Source organism: Typopeltis vanoorti, chromosome 6 (assembly GCF_054136105.1).
Source record: "Typopeltis vanoorti isolate ZY-2024b chromosome 6, IOZ_Tvanoo_1.0, whole genome shotgun sequence".
Taxonomy (NCBI): Eukaryota; Metazoa; Arthropoda; class Arachnida; order Uropygi; family Thelyphonidae; genus Typopeltis; species Typopeltis vanoorti.
Window position 1 is genome coordinate 135,045,393 of NC_143554.1, and position 20,196 is coordinate 135,065,588.

Genomic DNA, 20,196 nt, shown 5'->3' on the forward strand with positions numbered 1-20,196 from the left:
CTCAGTTTGCCTCTATCATAGCATGAAACTTACAATCTTCAATAGAATCTTCAATTCTAATAGCATTAAGATTGGCTACGTGATTAAATAATTACAAATGATGCTTGATACAAGCATCATTTGCAATTGATGCTAAAAATGAGAATGAGAAAACAATCTTTTGCAGAATTATTTGATATCATTATTTCCTATGGCTCTGATTGTTGACCATAGTGTTGTAATCAATAAAGATTTCTCCAAATAAATTCAGCCTTGGAGTTTAGAGGTCTAGTCATATTTAAAAATCATCATTTTTAACAATAAAACTTATAGTTTATTAGCAATTATTATTATTACTATTATGTGACACCTCCAAGGTGTCCAAAGACTTATCGAGGGAGGGTACCTATTCTACAACTCTCCTTCTCCAAGACTCAGTCCACCAACTACAATGAACTGCATCATCTACACCAACACCATCTGTTGCCACCACTACTATTATTTTCACAGACAATCACAAACATCCATACCCACAGTGGGATTCAAACCCACAGCTTTTCGGCTGGAGAGTGAATACGCTAACCACTTGGCCAACCAGGCAAAAAAAATTAATAAACAATTTTTTTGTCTTCTGCACTGCTGCCTTTTTGAACTTGAAATTTAGATAATATTTGGATCTACAATGGAGGTGGTAGAGAATGCACAGAGACAACTCATCAAAACAATATCAGGATTATGGAGCATCCTATATGATTATTGGCTTATGTAAATATAGATAGAAGAGCTTTTTTTTTAAAAATGCAAGTAAAAATTTTATTGAGACATAGAACAGTTAAGACAGAGTAAAACGCCAATTATCTGGAGCTCAATTATCCATGGAGTTTGATTAACAGTGGTCCTCTGTAGTACGTACGAATTTCATTTTTTTAAAAATTCTCTATGCAAGTGGATTCAGAAAACAATAGAAGTCATTACTGCTTATTTTAAATAATATTGCAGCATAATTAAACAGCATTATTATTATTATTATTATTCAGGCCTCCATGGAGTCAAGAGACTCATTGTGGGAGGACTTTCCTAGGAAACACAAAGTCTATCATACCACTCTTTGAACTCATTGACCGTTCTTGCTCTCACCACTCTATCAGGCAATGCATTCCACTGTTCAACCACCCTACAAGCAAAGAAACCACTCCTCACCCTCTTGCTCACAGCTTCCTTTCGTAACTTCCAGGGATGAATGATGGCCCACTTGTCATTGCTCCTTCCTGCTGTTCCACCAAGTGAAAGAACTATCCAGTATTCAACCCTGTAACTGCTTTCAACAGTTTAAAAGTCTCGATCATATCACCTCTTCTTCTATCCACCAAACTCTGCAGTCCACATTCCCTCAGCTGATCCTCATAACTAACATTGTCCTGAAACCATCTTTATTATCCACCTCTGTACCCCTTCCACAGTTAATTTATCCCCTTCAAATCATCATCATCATCATCATTATTATTATTATTCGGGCCTCCATGGAGTCAAAAGACTCATCCTGGGAGGTCCTTTCTAAGAAACACAAGTCTATCAAGACTCATCGAGGGAGGTCCCTCCTAGGAAACACAAAGTCTATCATACCACTCCTTAAATGAATTGACCGTTCTTGCTCTCACCACTCCATCAGGCAATGCATTCCATGGTTCAACCACCCTCCTTGCAAAGAAACCACTCCTCATCCTCTTGCTCACAGTTTCCTTTTGTAACTTTCAGGGATGGCCTCTTGTCATGACTCCTTACCGCTGTTCAACCAAGCAAAAGAACTCCCCAGTGTCAACCCTGTAACCACCTCTCAACCGTTTAAAAGTCTCAATCATATCACCCCTCCTCCTCCTTCTATCCACCAAACTCTGCAATCCACACTGTCTCAGCTGATCCTCATAACTAACATTGTACAGTCCCGACACCATCTTTGTTATCCGCCTTTGTACCCTTTCCACAGTTAATTTATCCCCTTCAAATCCTGGGGACCAGATCTGAGAACAATAGTCTAAGTGTGGTCTGATCAAGTCTTATACAACGGAATGATAACCATTTTATCTCTGCAGGTCAGTGTCCTTCTAATTATTGCAGCAATCCTCTGCGTTACCTTCACTACCTTTGAAATATGTCCCCTAAATTTCAGGTTTCTATCAATCATCAAACCCAGATCTCTTGTCTCTCCTACTTCCTCAAGTTTAACTCCTCCCATAGAGTATGCATCATGGGGACCAAATTTGAGAACAATAGTCTAAGTGTGGTCTGATCAAAGTCTTGTACAACGAATGATAACTCTTTTATCTCTACAGGTCAGCATCCATCTCAGTATTGCAGCAATCCTCTGGGTTCAAATCCTCTTCACTATCTTTGCAATATGCTCCAAATTTCAGTTTTCTATCAATCATTACCCCCAGATCTCTTGACTCCCATACTTACTCCAGTACAGCTCTTCCAATTGAGTATGTAGCCTCCGATTGATGTATCCGACACTTCGAGACTTTACATTTTCGGCATTAAACCGATACCCTCATTCATTTGCCCATCTATCCAGTTTATTCAAATCCTCTTGAAGGGCTGTTACATCTGCACTATTACTAAAAATCCTCCCCTATTACTAATAACCCCTCATCATCCCCAAACAACTGAATATCCCCTTGCAATCCGGTCCGAGTACTAAGTCCTGTGGAACCCCACTTGTAACCTTCTGCCTCCTTGATATTGCCCCACCATACACAACTCTGATACCTATCAGACAGTCAATCGTGAATCCAGTTGACTACCCCGACATCTAAACCCATGTGCTGCAACTTAAGTATCAGCTTATCATGTGGTACCCTATCAAATGCCTTTGCAAAATCCAAAAAAATGGCAGTATATGCCTTTTCCTCATCAACTGCTCATGTCACTTTATTATAGAAGGCAATCATATTACTCTAAAGCAAGAGCACCCCTTAACAAATCCATTTTGATTCTCACAGATAACATTACCCTCATCTGCCCAACGCTGTGTGTAGTCCTTCTAGCAGAACTTATTTGTCATCACTGTTACACTTTCCTGTTCTGTTGCCAGAGTGTGCAGTCAAGCATATTACAAATTTAATCTATTCTCTTTCGTCTGTTAAACAATACAAAAGCTTTTTCGTGTGATCCTCTTGTGTTACCAAATTTATCTAGCATTTCAACCCCTAAAACGTTGGGGAAAAGAAAAATATTTATTTTAAAAATGGAAAATAAATTGGAGATTATTAAAAGATGTGAAAAAAGGTGAAAGTGTTTCATAACTTGCAGTCAAATTTGGTATTTGCCAGCAAACTGTACAGGACATAATTAAAAAACCAACACAAGAAATAATTAAGTAATTGTAAGTTCAAGTTGGTAAGTTCTTTTATGTTTTCCATCCAACTCTTTTGTGGTCTTTTTTCTCATTCCCTTTATGTTCTCCAACATAACTGCCTTTTCCAATGATTCATCAGCTCGCATAATATGACCAAAATACATCAACTTTTGTTTAGCCCCTAAGGAGAATTCTGTGTTTATATTCTCTAAATCCTTATTGGTCATTCTTGCAGTCCATGGGATTCTTAGTAGTCTCTTCCACACCCATAATTCAAATGAATCAATTTGCTTTCTATATTTCTTCTTTATTTCTAAGTCCTGTGGAACCCCACTTGTAACCTTCTGCCTCCTTGATATTGCCCCACTTTTACTCTGATACCTATCAGACAGTCAATCGTGAATCCAGTTGACTACCCCGACATCTAAACCCATGTGCTGCAACTTAAGTATCAGCTTATCATGTGGTACCCTATCAAATGCCTTTGCAAAATCCAAAAAAATGGCAGTATATGCCTTTTCCTCATCAACTGCTCATGTCACTTTATTATAGAAGGCAATCATATTACTCTAAAGCAAGAGCACCCCTTAACAAATCCATTTTGATTCTCACAGATAACATTACCCTCATCTGCCCAACGCTGTGTGTAGTCCTTCTAGCAGAACTTATTTGTCATCACTGTTACACTTTCCTGTTCTGTTGCCAGAGTGTGCAGTCAAGCATATTACAAATTTAATCTATTCTCTTTCGTCTGTTAAACAATACAAAAGCTTTTTCGTGTGATCCTCTTGTGTTACCAAATTTATCTAGCATTTCAACCCCTAAAACGTTGGGGAAAAGAAAAATATTTATTTTAAAAATGGAAAATAAATTGGAGATTATTAAAAGATGTGAAAAAAGGTGAAAGTGTTTCATAACTTGCAGTCAAATTTGGTATTTGCCAGCAAACTGTACAGGACATAATTAAAAAACCAACACAAGAAATAATTAAGTAATTGTAAGTTCAAGTTGGTAAGTTCTTTTATGTTTTCCATCCAACTCTTTTGTGGTCTTTTTTCTCATTCCCTTTATGTTCTCCAACATAACTGCCTTTTCCAATGATTCATCAGCTCGCATAATATGACCAAAATACATCAACTTTTGTTTAGCCCCTAAGGAGAATTCTGTGTTTATATTCTCTAAATCCTTATTGGTCATTCTTGCAGTCCATGGGATTCTTAGTAGTCTCTTCCACACCCATAATTCAAATGAATCAATTTGCTTTCTATATTTCTTCTTAATAATCTAGTTTCACATCCATACATCACTACTGGAAATACCATTGCTTTGACAATTCTAACTTTCGTGGCCTTACTCACACCTCTGTCTTTCATGACAGATGGGCAAATGAATGGGGATATCAGTTTAATGCAGCAAAATGTAAAGTCTTGAAGTTTGAGAGACAGCATATTCTGTTGGAGAAGCTGTACTAGAGTAAGTAGGAGAGACAAGAGATCTAATGGTAATTATTGATAGAAACCTGAAATTCAGAGAACATATTGCAAAGATGGTGAAGGTAACCCAGGGGATTGCTGCAATACTGAGAAGGATGCTGACTGGCAGAGATAAAAGAGTTGTCATTCCATTGTATAAAGCCCTGATCAGACCATACTTGGACTGTTGTTCTCAAATTTGGTCCCCAGGATTTGAAGGGGATAAATTAACTGTGGAAAGGGTACAGAGGCAGATAACGAAGATGGTTTCAGGACTATACAATGTTAGTTATGAGGATGGAATGTGGACTGCAGAGTTTGGTAAATAGAAGGAGAAGTGATATGATTGAAACTTTTAAACTGTTGACAGGTAGCTTCAGGGCTGACACTGGGCTGAGGAGTTCTTTCGCTTGGTGGAACAGGAGGTAAAAGGAGCAAGGAGAAGGGACCATCCCTGGAAGTTACGAAAGGAGACTGTGAGCAAGAGGATAATGAGTGGTTTCTTTGCATGGAGGTTGGTTGAAAAGTGGAATCTATTGCCTGATAGAGTGGTGAGAGCACGAACAGTCAATGAGTTCAAGGAGTGGTATGATAGATTTTGTGTTTTCTAGGAAGGATTTCACCCACAATGAGTCTTTTGACTCCATGGAAGCATGAATCATCATCATCATCATAATAATAATAATTTTTGTCAGGTTTAACATCACTTTTAATTTCATTAAAGAGACAGAAGTTTCATTGGAGATGGGAGTGCAGTTTGTTAATGTGTGGAATGAGTTTGAGGGATGAAGTGAGCTGTATGGGAGCGATGGGCTGCATTTGAGTGGTTATGGTGTGAGTGGCTTGGAGAGATTACTGCTGGAAGGTAGAAAAGTGAGTAGAGTGAAAGAAAATAAACCAGATCAAGCAGGAAGCGATGTGGAGGTGCAGGAGAGTAAGTTAGGAGAGATTGAAGAGGTGGTTATGAATGAGGAAATGAGTGGTATGAGTATAGAAAATGTGAGAATGGGTGTGCAAGAGGAACAGGAAAATGGGGAGGCTCAGGGTGGACAGGGGTACACAGCATGAGAAAGGTGGATGCTCCGAGAGGAGGTGAGAGCATGTGTAGAAAGGAATGCGATGACCTGGGATCAAGAGGAAACAGTTGGAATTGAAAAGGGTTTTAAAATGAATAAGCAGAAAGGGAAATGGCCCCAGTCGAGCATTGAGAGATCACATCGAGTAGGTGGTATCAGTGGAACTATCTGTAGATCCAGAAATGGGCTGTTGTATTTGTATACAAATGCTAGAAGTATAAGAAACAAGGCAGATGAAATGTTTGCATTAATTGCATCTGTTCACCCAAAGATTTTTGGAATAAGTGAGACATGGTTGGAAGAGGACGACATCCTGACAGGAATAGAGATGGAAGGGTATGATGTGTTTAGTGAGGATAGAAAGGATAAAAAGGGATGGGGAGTGCTATTGATGATAGAGAAAGAGTTATGTCCATACAAAGTAGAGATGCAAGAGGGAAATAGTGCCAGTGGTTCTGAGGTAGTATGGTGTGAGATAGAGGTGAATAGAATCAAATACTTGGTTGGATGTTGTTATAGACCAGGAAATGTGGGGGGTGGTGATAATGAAATGTATAATCAAATTAGCCAAGCAAATAAGAAAAGGGTGATCATTATGGCAATATAGACTGTAATGATGAGATTGCAACTGGAAGTAAAGAAAATTAGTTTCTGAGGGATAACTACCTCAGACAGCATGTGACAGAGGGCACGCGAGGATTGAGAGTCTTGGATTTGGTCATCTCATCAGAGGATAATTATAAATGAGATGTCAAATCATCCACCAATTGGTGAGAGTGACCATGAGGTGATTACCTGGGTGGTTGCCAGCAGTGTGAGGACCTCTGTGAGAAAAGGGTATATGTGGAATTACAAGGGGGGGGGGTTGATTATGAAGAGCTCAGGAGACAGCTTGTGGGTGTAACATAGAATGAGGAGTTAGCTGGAAAAGGGATCAATGGGGGGATTTTCAAAAACTATCTGGTAGATGCAATGTCTAAATATATTCCACGGGTGAGAAGGTTAAATAAGGTAGGTGTGAGATGGATGAATAAAGAGATTAAGCATGCAATACAGAGAAAAAGGGCATTGTGGAGGCACCATAAGCGAAGTGGAAATTCCATGAGGTCTACAAAGACTAGCCAAGGAGGGTGACTTGGTTGGTGAGGGTAGCTAAAGAGACGTATGAACAGAGTTAGCTAATGAAGCCAAAAAGAATCCTAAGGAGTTCTTTCGATATGTAGCCAGCAAAAGAAAGAATGATTATGGAAGGATGACATTGATTGGGGAAAATGGTATAAAGACAGCTGTTGCGGAATGTGTGGTGGAGATACTTAATGAGCAGTTCATATAGGTCTTTCAATCTTATGAATGTGACTTCATGGAGAGCAGTAGATGATGGGGAAGAGAGACAGACTGTAAGTGAGCAAGAGGTATATGGGGAGTTGAGTAAAATAGATGTTAATAAGGCTGTGGGACTTGATAATATATTGCCACGTATTCTGAAGGAATGTGCCAGGGAGTTGACACCTGCCTTGACATATTTTTTAAATAAGAGTCTTGCACTCGGTCAAGTCCCTAAGAAGTGGAAGGAGGGCAAGATTGTGCCACTTCATAAAGGAGGTGATCAAACTCGAGTATTAAACTGTAGGCCTATCTGTGTGTCAGATGTTGTGGTTAAGTTGTTGGAGAAGCTTGTGAGAACTAGGATCCAGAGTTGGGTCGACAACAATGGTATCATCTTTGATAGACAGCATGGATTTGCTAAAGGGAGGTCATGTTGTAATCTACTTACTTATTACAATAAAGTGACTGCTCCCTTGGACAGAGGAGAAGGATACACAGTAATATACTTGGATTTTGCAAAAGCTTTTGATAGAGTACCTCATGATAAGTTGACAGTCAAACTAGAGCAGATGGGGTTGGATATTAGATTAGTGCATTGGATTGGAGACTGGCTGTCTGATAGGTATCAACAAGTTGTGTATGGGGGAGCGATGTCAAGGAAATGGAAAGTCACTAGTGGAGTGTCTCAGGAATCTGTTTTCGGGCCATTACTGTTTAATTTGTATGTTAATGATATAGGTGAAGATTTGGATGGAGATATTCAGTTGTTTGCAGATGATGCAAAGTTGGGATGAACCATGAAGAGTAGTGAGGATGTTGTGACCTTGCAGGAAGACTTGAATAGATTGAGTGATTTGGCACGGAAATGGGGATGTGAGTTCAATATTGCAAAATGCAAAGTTTTAAAATTTGGAAAACAAAGATGGGATGCAGAATTTATGCTTGGTGAGGATACATTGTTGGAGGTGGAAGAAATAAGAGATCTGTGGGGGTGATAGTGGATAAGGATCTGAAATTTAGTGGACACAGCCAAAATTGTGAAGACAACACAAAGGCTTCTGGGAATGATGCGGAGGACACTGACGTTTAGAAGTAGGGAGATTCTTGTTCCAGTGTATAAGGCTTTGATTAGACCATACATGGACTATTGTGCCCAGATTTTGGTCATCTGGTTTTCAGACGGATGAAAAGATGTTAGAAAGGGTCCAAAGGCGACTGACCAAGCTAGTTTCTGACCTCTGGAATGTCGAGTATGAGGAAAGATTGAGGAGTTGCAGTTTGCAGAGTCTGGTGGACAGGAAGAAGAGTGGAGATATGATTGAGACCTACAAGTTGGTAAGGGGTTGTTATAGGATCAATGCTGGAGAAGGTCTACAGAAAATAGTGGGAGATCGGGAGTGAACCAGAGGTGATCCCTTGAAACTGTATAAAGAAGGTGTGAGTAGGGGGAGTGAGAGGCAGGTTTTTTTCATGCAGAGTTGTAAATGATTGGAATGCCTTTCCTGAGAGTGTGGTGTCTGCAGGGAGTCTGAATGTGTTCAAAGCATGGTATGATGAGCTGTGTGTGTGAAAAAAGGACCTCCCAGATGAGTCTTTGACTCCATGAGGTCTTGGGTAATAATAATAATAATAATAATAATAATAATAATAATAATTACATTCACCATCATTTCTGATTGTGGACCGTAGTAAATCATAACTTTAAATGATTTCTATTTTATCTCTCTCTATTATAAATTCATTTAAATTACAAGAAGCCATCACTTTTGTGTTGCTGATATTTAAATTAAGCCCAGCTTTGTTACTTGCCATCTTAACCAATAGAATCAACCGTTCCAAGTCTTCCTTAGTTTCTGCTATGAGGATTGTATCATTTGCATATCTTAAATTATTTATTTTTCTGTCACCAATCTTAATTCCAGCTGGATCTTTGTCTAAATTAGCCATTCTCATAATATATTCACTATAAATATTAAAAAGAGTTCTCCAAAGACTGTTTTTACTGAAGCTTCTTGATTGTCATACAGCTCTCTTATCAAGAGAATCAGATGTTCAGGTATTCCAATTGATCTCATTACAATCCACAGTCTGTTGTGATCCTATAATCAAAGGTTTTTTTATAATCAATAAAACAGATTTTCAGGAGGAATACTTCCTTCTGAAAATTCTCTTGTTCTTTCCATAATCATTCTCCTTATAAATTGATCACTGAATATCTCAACAATGTCTTCTGTAGCAGTTACCATTCTACTACTTTCATCCATTAACTTCATCTTATCATGATTATTCTTCCTTCTTCTTGCCACATATCTAAAAAATCTCTAGGGTTTTTCTTTGTCTGATTTGCCATTTGCTCATACTCTACTTTTGTTTTCCTTACTAACTGAGTCACTCTCCTGGCTCGTTGTTCTTTATACTCTTCATACGACTGATTATTACCATTATTCATCTTGTACTACTTCCTCCAAAGTACTTTCTTTTTCCAGATTTCTAATCTAATTCAGATCTGGATTAGAATAGATAGTTGTTGAAAGTTTTTCACTTGGTTGTGTTATAAATTAAAGATACCAAGAAATTATATACTTGATTTAATCCATTATCCAAAGGTAAGCAAACAAAGTTTGCTCCTGAAGTAGCTTTCAGGACTGAGGCAACTCGTGGCAAAGGTGATATGACTTCACAATATTGCCTTAGTATCCCGTTATGCAAAGTACATCTCCTTGCAGACATGTATAATACTATGCATTATGGTAAGGATCACTATCCAGACTGGTTTCGACCTTTATGGAGGGCTCATCAGTGGGAGTCAGACCCAGAAGTGAGATACCAAGGTTGAAGTAATGCAGAAGTCATATTTTCCTATATGAGTTGCCAAAAGGTGTCACACCTTATTATTAAAATACTCTGGATTAGAGATAGATAGTTGTTGAAAGTTTTTCATTTGGTGATATTATAAATTAAAGATACCAAGAAATTATATACTTGGTTTAATCCATTATCTAAGTGTAAGCAAACAAAGTTTGCACTTTGCCACAAGTTGCCCCAGTCCTGAAAGATACTCCAGGTGAAAACTTTGGTTGCTTACACTTAGAAAATGGATTAAACCAAGTATATAATTTCTTGGTATCTTTAATTTATAATATAACCAAGTGAAAAACTTTCAACAACTATCTATCTCTAATCCAGAGTATTATAATAATAAAGTGACAACTCATATAGGAAAATAAGACTTCTGCATTACTTCAACCTTGGTATCTCATCTATGGGTCTGGTTTCCACTGATGAGACCTCCATAAAGGTCAAAACCGGTCTGGGTAGTGATCCTTCCCATAATGCATAGCATTATACATGTCCGCAGGGAGATGTGTTTTGCATTATGGGATGCTAAGGCAGGTGATGTGAAGTCATACCACCTTTGCCATGAGTTGCCTCAGTCCTGAAAGATACTTCAGGTGCAAACTTTATTTGCTTACACTTGGATAATGGATTAAATCAAGTATATAATTTCTTGGTATCTTTAATTTACATCCATAGGATATTTAAGTAGGATTTCAATCCACTGCATGTTAGATGAAGAATGAAAATATTATCCACTTGATGATAGGAATGACCAATCCAGAAATTAGTGTAAGAAGAAATTTCTTTTAAATAACTTTCCAGTGTCCAACATGTGATAAAGTCAGTGACTTCTGATACTTTTCAAAGAAAGTTAATATTCAATATTGTTTTTTTTTGTCATCTCATATCTAATAGTTTATAAAGTTATTAAATGTATAATAAGAATGATTATGGTTAAATTTTTTTCTATACTAGGGTCTAATTTTTAATGAACTATCCTGTAATTTTATTGTATGGTGATGTCCCTATTCCAACTGAAGATCCATATCATTGCTTACCTACAAGCTAAAAAATTATTATTATTATTATTATTATTACTTGACACCTCCAGGGAGTTCATAGACTCATCGAGGGAGGGTACCTGCTCTACAACTCTGTCTCCACCAACTAGCCACAACTACACCGCCATCTACCACCAACCACTACCACCACTGGCATTTTCACAGACAACCACAAACATCCATGCCCACGGCAGGATTTGAACCTGCAGCCTTTTGGCTGGAGAGTGGATATGCTAACCACTTGGCCAGCCAGGCTGGCAGTTTAACATATCAAAATTAGTCATTAAAAAAAGAAAGAGCAGCAGTTATGAATATTACAGGTAAAAAATGAAATGAAATGATATATATATATATATATATTTTTTTTTTAATTTTATTTTTGCACCTCCGATGAGGAAGAAGCACAAGACATTCAGAAACATGCTAACTATGCCAAATGCAAGAAGTGCATAGGGATCTGGGGATTTTCCAACAGCACTGGATAGCTGGAATAATTTTTGGATGGCTTCCATTGCAACAGTAAAGTAGAGAGCTGTCAAAAAGAGAACATTCATAAGAGCACCAAGGACCTCAATACGAGCCCAACCAAATGTATTCTTTATTGTCTGCATCTGTGATACCTGAAATAAAAATGCAGTATTTAAACCAAATAAAATGTTTATTGAAATATATCAGATAGTCACTTTGTAAATATATATAGTAGAAAGTATATACAGTTTAACATATCAAATATGGCATCACTAAGTGTAAATTTGAATGGTATTTCCATAAATTAACAAACACTAGTGGCTGGTTTATAGAGAATTGTGATTTTCAAAACTACTCTCCAGTTGCTAAATACTATGGAACACAGAGAGAGGTTAATGAGTGGAACATTTTTAGGAAAATTGGTTGTCATGTATGAAGTAAGTGATTGATATGCAGGATTTTAACTAGAGTAATATAAACTGGATAGAGGAAACAGCATATAATAATAAATGAAGGAACAAATATCTTAGACCAGGGATTACCAATCTTTTTTGAGCTCTAGAACACTTTTAAGATGAGGAAACAGTACTGGGAGCACTCCTCCCCTTACCCTGCCATCTTTCTTAAAGCAATCAAACAATCAAGATAAACTTATGTTATGGATAAATAAACAAATGTCCACGTGGTTAGCCTAGTGGTTTTGTGCTTTGCAACCATATGCCTGAGGAAGGAGTGATCTAGGTTCAATTCCCGTCGATGACATGAGGTGCTTAAGGATCTTCCTCAGCCATAGCCAAGTTAGCCGGTCTTGGGTGTGGGCAGCAGGGTTTTTACCCCTAGTTTATCTGGAGTTTTTCATCCCATAAGCAGGCAAACCGGCCCTGTGAACACACACGGATTACAGACAAGAATACTGCCCTTACGGGATGCGGCAGAGGGGTGGCAAGCCGACTGCATCAATACGCCAGTAAGCCCCTCATTAAGAGGGGACTCAACCCATCCTTGGACAGACGAGTAAATGGATGGATGGATGGATAAATAAACCAAAAGATCATTATCATTTTGTTTTTATTGGAAAGGAACAAAAATGTTTTAAATAAATTATGAAGAAAAATGGATTTTAATGGGATCTTTGGAGTTGCATATCACTGACCAGTCTTTCGTAGTTGGGAATATAAGATGATGTTGCAGCTTGCAAACAATCATTGAGATGTTCATCCTTTAGTCACAATTTGTATTTAGATTTTACAATGTTCATGGTGGAAAAAAATGACTCACTCAGGTATGTTGATCCCAAACTTTATCTTGTATGCACAACTTTTAAAAACAGGAAATCTTTCTCTATCCACCGACCTCCAAAAGTTTTCATCACCTTTATATGACTTTAATGTAATATCATTCCTGAGATCTAAAATTTCCAGTTCTACTTCTCTTGTTGTTAAAGTTTGTAATGAGTTCAATAATTTTAATCACACTTAAGCCTGTAAAATGGTTATAAAAAAAAAAAAACGATACTATTGGCTCAATGGTGTTGAACTGCTGAAATCTCTTGACCTTTCTAAAGCAATTTAAGTGATTTTACAAATGATTTCAAGACAAATTCGCTGTTGTTAATCATTTTCTTCAGATTTGGGAAATGATTGAGAGATTTCTGCTCCAAATGATATATCCACAAAGGCAGCTTCTCTTTGAATGATCTGATCAAACATATCATCATCACAATGTGTTTTGGAACGTTGCATGTTCCAAGACCATAGTATGATGCTGTAGCATATTTTCATAGGAAACATTTGCATAACATCTGAGGGAGAAGCTGACGACTGGTACAGGTATATCCCGTTGTGCTGTGTTGGGTGCAAGGGACTATTGGCTGCCTAACCTCTCCAATTCTCATTTGTGTGACAGTCTGCAATTGTTAAACAATGAAACTCTAGTGTAGTAATGAGCTGTGAGGGCCTTGGTTTTTCCCCTTTAAGCGTAGCACAATTGGAAGAACGACAGTACATTGTGCTCTTCGATTAGAAAAGGCCTAAGTTCGATTCTCATCATGATGGGAGGAATCTTTATATGAACTTTTTCAATTGAAGGCGAGTTAGCCGATCTCATACGGAGGTAGCGGGGTTTTTTCTCCCAAAAACTCAGGTTTTTCATCCCGCATACAGACAAATTGGCCCTTCAGAACACATGCAATTTACAGACAAAATAATACTAGCTGTGGTGGTGGGCAGTAGATGACATTGATGTGGATTATTGGTAGTAGAGGCCGGTGTAATGGTAGAGATGGAAAGGTGTACAGTGGGTGTCCTCCCGTGATGAGTCTTCGGACTCCTTGGAGGTGTCACGAATAATAATAATATCTCAAGGCATTGGTTAGAAAGTAGTATACCTGTATATATAAGATAGTGGCATACCCTGACAAAACCAAGAACAGAGATCGTTGATGAAGTGGTGTGTTAATAGTAGCAGCAGTAATGAGAAACAAAGATTCCCATGCCAAGTTGACTAATTAGAGAAAAGGCAAAATACTTTCATGAGAATATGAACATACTTTCAAATTGCATGCATAGTGAGGGATGTTTATACAAGTTCAAGTACCATCGTAGAATCAAATGCATAGTCATTTGTAAAGAAAAGTAGTCATCGGATTTTGAGGCTGCTGCAGACTTTGTAAAAGCTTTCAAAGAAACTAATAAGTGTATAATGCAGATGACATCATCTTGTTTTGCAGATGTTGCCCACATCAACTATATAAACAGTTAAGTGTGAGTTAATGTTTTGTGTTGTGCCAATGCTGCTGAACCCCACAGATGCAAATCCCTTGTGACTTCCAAAAGTCATTATCTGAGCACTTCCTGGAGTATCTCTTCCCATCATTTTTATAGAGGCCAGAAAAATGCATGGATTAAGAAACAAATATTCAGGAATAATTCACACATCATTTTGTACCCAAAGTAATTAGGCATAACAACAACAAAAAAAAAACTTGGATTTACGGCAACCAATCATGTAGTCTTATTATTAGATAATTGTCCTGCACTGATGATATTATGTGTAAAATAACAAAAGTTATTGAAATAATTTAGTCAGGAAGGATGATCATTGATTTGTTTGTCAAGTAACTTTTGTTTGCAGTTACTTGGCATAAAAGGCACACACAATTAAACTGTGCATTACATTATTATTATTATTATTATTATTATTATTATTATTATTATTATTATTATTCAGGCCTCCATGGAGTCAAAAGACTCATCCTCCCTAAGAACATAAAGTCTGTCAAGACTCATCGAGGGGAGGTTCCCCCTAAGAAACACAAAGTCTATCATACCACTCCTTAAACTCATTGACCGTTCTTGCTCTCACCACTCTATCAGGCAATGCATTCCATGGCTCAACCACCCTCCATGCAAAGAAACCACTCCTCACCCTCTTGCTCACAGTTTCCTTTCGTAACTTCCAGGGATGGCCTCTTGTTATCACTCCTCCCTGCTGTTCAACCAAGTGAAAGAACTCCCCAGTGTCAACCCTGTAACCACCTCTCAACAGTTTAAAAGTCTCAATCATATCACCTCTCCTTCTTCTATCCGCCAAACTCTGCAGTCCACATTCCCTCAGCCGATTCTCATAACTATCCTTGTACAGTCCTGAGACCATCTTTGTCATCCGTCTTTGTATCTTTTCGACAGTTAATTTATCCCCTTCATATCCTGGGGACCAAATCTGAGAACAATAATCCAAGTGTGGTCTGATCAGAGACTTATACAATGGAATGATAACCCTCTTATCTCTGCAGGTCAGTGTCCTTCTCATAATTGCAGCAATCCTCTGTGTTACCTTCACCACCTTTGCAATATGTCCCCCTAAACTTCAGGTTTCTATCAATCATCAACCCCAGATCGCTTGTCTCCCCAACTTCCTCCAGTATAACTCCTCCCATAGAGTATGCAGCATCCCATCGATGTTTCCCAAAGTTCGAGACCTTACATTTTGCTGCATTAAACTGACATCCCCATTTATTTGTCCATCTATCTAGCTTATTCAAATCCTCTTGCAGGGCTACCACATCTGCACTATTACTAATAATCTTTCCCAGCTTCACATCATCCGCAAACAACTGAATATCCCCTTGCAATCCACTGGCAATGTCAATGATATAAAGGTTAAACAATATAGGTCCTAGTACTGAGCCCTGTGAGACCCCACTTGTAACCTTCTGTCTCCTTGAAACTGCTCCACCATACACAACTCTCTGATAACTATCAGACAGCCAATCCTGAATCCAGGTGACCAATCTGACATCCAGACCCATGTGTTGCAACTTAAATATCAGCTTATCATGTGGCACCCTGTCAAATGCCTTTGCTAAGTCTAAGAAAATTGCAGTATATGCCTTTCCCTCATCTAATGTTCTTGTAACTTTATTATAAAAGGCTAGCATATTGCTAAAACAAGAGCACCCTTTCACAAATCCATGTTGACTCTCACAGATAACATTACCCTCATCTGCCCAGTGCTGTATACGGTCCCTCACTACTTTCTCCAATATCTTAACAACTACTGATGACACACAGACTGGTCTATAATTAGACACTTCCAGTCTGTTACCACCCTTATGCAATGGCACTATCTTACCTTCCTTCCATTCCCTGGGCACCTTTGCCGAAGCCAGACTCATTGAAAAGCCAGGTTAAAGGCACTGTCAGTTCCCTAGCACATTCTCTCAAAACTCGTGGTGAAATACCATCCAGTCCCAAAGCTTTATTGACATCCAGAGTTCTTAGTATCTGAAACACACTCTCCTCCTGTCTAAACCTTCAACCTGCCCTATCCCTCTAGCATTAAAACTGACTCCTTCAGGATGAAATACTCCAATAAAGTGTTCATTGAACAATTCCACTATGTCCTCTGCATCAGTCATTCTATTCCCATTTTTATCCCACAATATCATTCTTCCAGTTATTTCTCCTCCTACTGGTCACATAGCTAAAAAATTCTCTAGGATTTTCTTTGGATCTTAGGGCCAATCTCCTCTCATATTCCAGTTTCACTTTCCTTACCACACTAGTCATTCTTCTGGCCTGTGTCTTATAATCTTCACGCATCCTCTCTCCACCTATCTCCTTATATCCCTTCCATAGCCTCTTTTTCACATGCAATTCCTGTTTAATATTGTTTGTCATCCACTTTACTCCAAATTGTGTCCTCTTCTTCACTCGTGGTATACAACTTACCATTGCTGCTAACAAATATTCTTTCACAATTTCCCACGCGCTAACGATATCCTGGCCTTCCAATTCCTCTGCCATCTCTTGGTACCATCTCGGTACCAAGAGATGGCAGCATATGTCTGCCAGGCTTTTATTCCCTTATAGGGAGTTTTCAAGGACTTTTAACCCTATCGAGCTTTTGGAGACTGAGTGGGCAGTTCAGTCTCCACTGGTAGCTAATCAGAGATAGCTGGTTTAAGACTATCACTAATTATAAGTGGCAACCAATGAAAAGCCTGGCAGACATATGCTGCCATCTCTTGGTACCGAACCCTAACAGGATACGTTATTGTCTGATATATATATTTTAAAACTTCATTTAGCTGGCCCAAGACTGTCACTGATTATAAGTGGCAATCTATGAAGACAATGGCAAACAAGTGCTGCCATCTCTTGGTACTTAACCCTAACAGGATATGTTATTGTTGGAAATAGTGTGTGTTCTACAGTTGATTTTCTTGAGTTTCTGGGACAAAAAACCCGAGTTTCCTGAAAAAAAATCTGCTTGCCCGTGCCAGAGATTGACTAACTCGGTCATTAATCTCTTGTAAGACATTACTTACAAGAGACAGTGAGCCAGTGCATTATCAAGTCATATTCTTTTCTCGGCTAATCCTAATGATGAAAGCCAAAGTCACACAGAAAAAAGCCAAAATCATACTGGGACACAAAATCTACTAACATCTTCCGTTGCAATGATGAACTAGAGAGAAAAATCATGGAATCTAGAGAAATCATCTTCATTCCTGTTCATCTAAATAATAACTGGAGCTACAACCTCCAAGATAGTCATTCAGCTGTAATCATGTACTGGCATTCATGAGATGCTACTAGCATGCACTTTCCCAACAATACAACAAACGAAAGAACAGCTTTAAATGCAACCACAACGTTTTAATGTCAATTATGTATAGAGACTCTCTATGTTGTTCATAGTTTATTTAAGCTTCAGTGTTTTAGAATAAATTTAGTTTAATCCTTTATCCAAGTGTGAGCAAACAAAGTTTGCTCACACTTGGATAGAGGATTAAACTAAATTTATTCTACTCTAACCAAGTGAAAAATAAACTCTCAACTTCAGTGTTTTAGTGTTTTTTCTTTTTTCTTTCTTTTATAATGTCACTTGATGAAGGCTGCTGCAAGCTGAAACTAGTCGTGATTTAATATTAAAACCTTTTTACTTAAATCTCGGTTTTAGTCATTCAATTATTTTTAAAAAATATGTATGTTAACTGAGTCAATAATCATTCTTTCATATTAATATATATATATATATATTAATATGAGTCTTGCATTGGGTCGAGTTCCATAGGAGCGGAATGAGGGCAAGATTGTGCAGCTTCATAATGGAGGTGATAGAACTCAGGTATCAAATTATAGGCCTATCTGTGTGTCCGGTGTTATGGTTAAGTTGTTTGAGAAGCTGGTGAGAACTATGATCCAGAAGTGGATTGACAAGAATGGAATTATCTTTGACAGACAGCATGGATTTGCTAAAGGGAGGTCATATTTTAGTAATCTACTTACTTATTACAATAAGTAAGTATTCCTGGCTTACTTGGACAGAGGAGAGGGAAACACAGTAGCATACTTAGATTTCGCAAAGGCTTTGATAGAATACCACATGATAAGTCGATAGTCAAATTAGAGCAGATGAGGTTGGATAATAGATTAGTGCATTGGATTGGAGAGTGGGTATTTGATAGGTGTCAGTAAGTTATGTATGGGGTTGCAATATGCCGGAAAAGGAAAGTCACTAGTGGTGTGCATCAGGGCTCTGTTTTAGGTCCATTGCTGTTTAATCTGTATGTTAATGATATTGGCAAAGATTTGGATATTCAGTTGTTTGCAGATGATGCAAAGTTGGGACAAACTATGAAGAGTAAAGATGTTGATGTTGTGGCTTTAGAAGAAGACTTGAATAAATTGAGTGAATGGGCATGGAAATGGAGAGGCAACTTCGATGTTACAAATTATAAGATTTTAAAATTCGGGAAACAAAGATGGGATGTAGAATGTATGCTTGGTGGGGATGTACCATTGGAGGTAGAGGAAACAAAAGATCTTGGGGTGATAGTGGATAAGGATCTGAAATTTAGGGGACACATTGCTGAAATTGTGAGGACAACACAAAGAATTCTGGGAATGATGCTGAGGACACTGACTTGTAAGGAGATTCTTGTTCCATTGTATAAGGCTTTGATTAGGCCACACATGGACTTCTGTGCACAGATTTGGTCACCTGGTTTTCAAAAGGATGAATAGATGTTGGAAAGGGTCTAAAGATGACTTACTAAGGTGGTTTGTAATCTCTGGAATGTTGAATATGAGGAAAGGTTGAGAAGATACAATTCACAAAGTCTAGTGGATAGGAGGAAGAAAGGGTGATATGATAGAGACCTACAAGTTAGTAACGGGTTATTATAGGATCAATGTTGAAGAGGCTTTACAGCAAATAGTGAGAGATCAGGGGAGAACCAGAGGATCTCTGGAAGCTGTATAAGGAGGGTGTGAGCAGGGGAGTGAAAAGCAAGTTTTTTGCATGCAGAGTTGTAATGATTGGAATGCCTTGCCTGAGAGCGTGGTGCTGCAGAGAATTTGAGTGTGTATGTGTAAGGTGCGGTATGATAAAAGGACCTCCTAGATGAGTCTTTGACTCCATGGGGGGGGGGTCTTGGGATAATAATAATAATAATAATAATATATAATATTTTTTACTTACCTGACAGCATGCCACTGCCAATAATAAAGATACCAGATTATATAACACATGATAGGAATCTACTAATTGTACTAATGATCCATTATAATGACTGCATACCAACTCAGTTATACAGAAGAATCCTGTTATAGCTATAAGGAGGTACAGTTTGGTCAGCTTCAAAGATGTCATTACTAAAGATGCAAAACAAAAATAAATTAATACTCGAATTTTTAATAAAACTTGTAATTATGCTATCTAAAAATCTCACCTGGGCATATATTACTACTTTTTTTTTCGTTTTCAATTAAAGTTAATTATGTTTCATAATGTTCAATGTCAATTTGTTATTTGAATAATATTAACAATAATGTTAATATTAATATTAACATTTTAAGAGTTTAACATTAAAAATCCATTTAACATTAAACATCTTAAACAGCAATGGCAAAGAACTTTGATAAAATGCCACAGGATAAGTTGGTAACTCCACAATTAAGTAGAAAAATAAGGCAGTTGGCAGGTATCAGCGAAAGTTCTGTATGGTGGAGGGAAGAGCAGTATCCCAGAAAAGGAATGTCACTAGTGGTCTGCCATGGAAGTGGAGTCTCTTTTGATCATCACTATTTAACTTGGTCTAATGCTGATAATAA

General features: G+C 37.9%; 1 protein-coding gene across 1 annotated transcript in view; it reads right to left on the minus strand.

Moving 5' to 3' along the window:
• The window catches only part of LOC150105965 (proton-coupled zinc antiporter SLC30A1-like), an 89,299-nt gene that overhangs the window by 29,400 nt on the left and 39,703 nt on the right, over nucleotides 1-20,196 (minus strand). Inside the window, exons 2-3 of the mRNA XM_090393726.1 lie at nucleotides 19,565-19,737; nucleotides 11,493-11,727 (exon numbers count right to left, since the gene is read on the minus strand). Of these exons, the coding sequence (XP_090249852.1) occupies nucleotides 11,493-11,727; nucleotides 19,565-19,735 (406 nt within the window). The 5' untranslated portion in view covers nucleotides 19,736-19,737. The remainder of the gene's footprint in view (nucleotides 1-11,492; nucleotides 11,728-19,564; nucleotides 19,738-20,196) is intronic.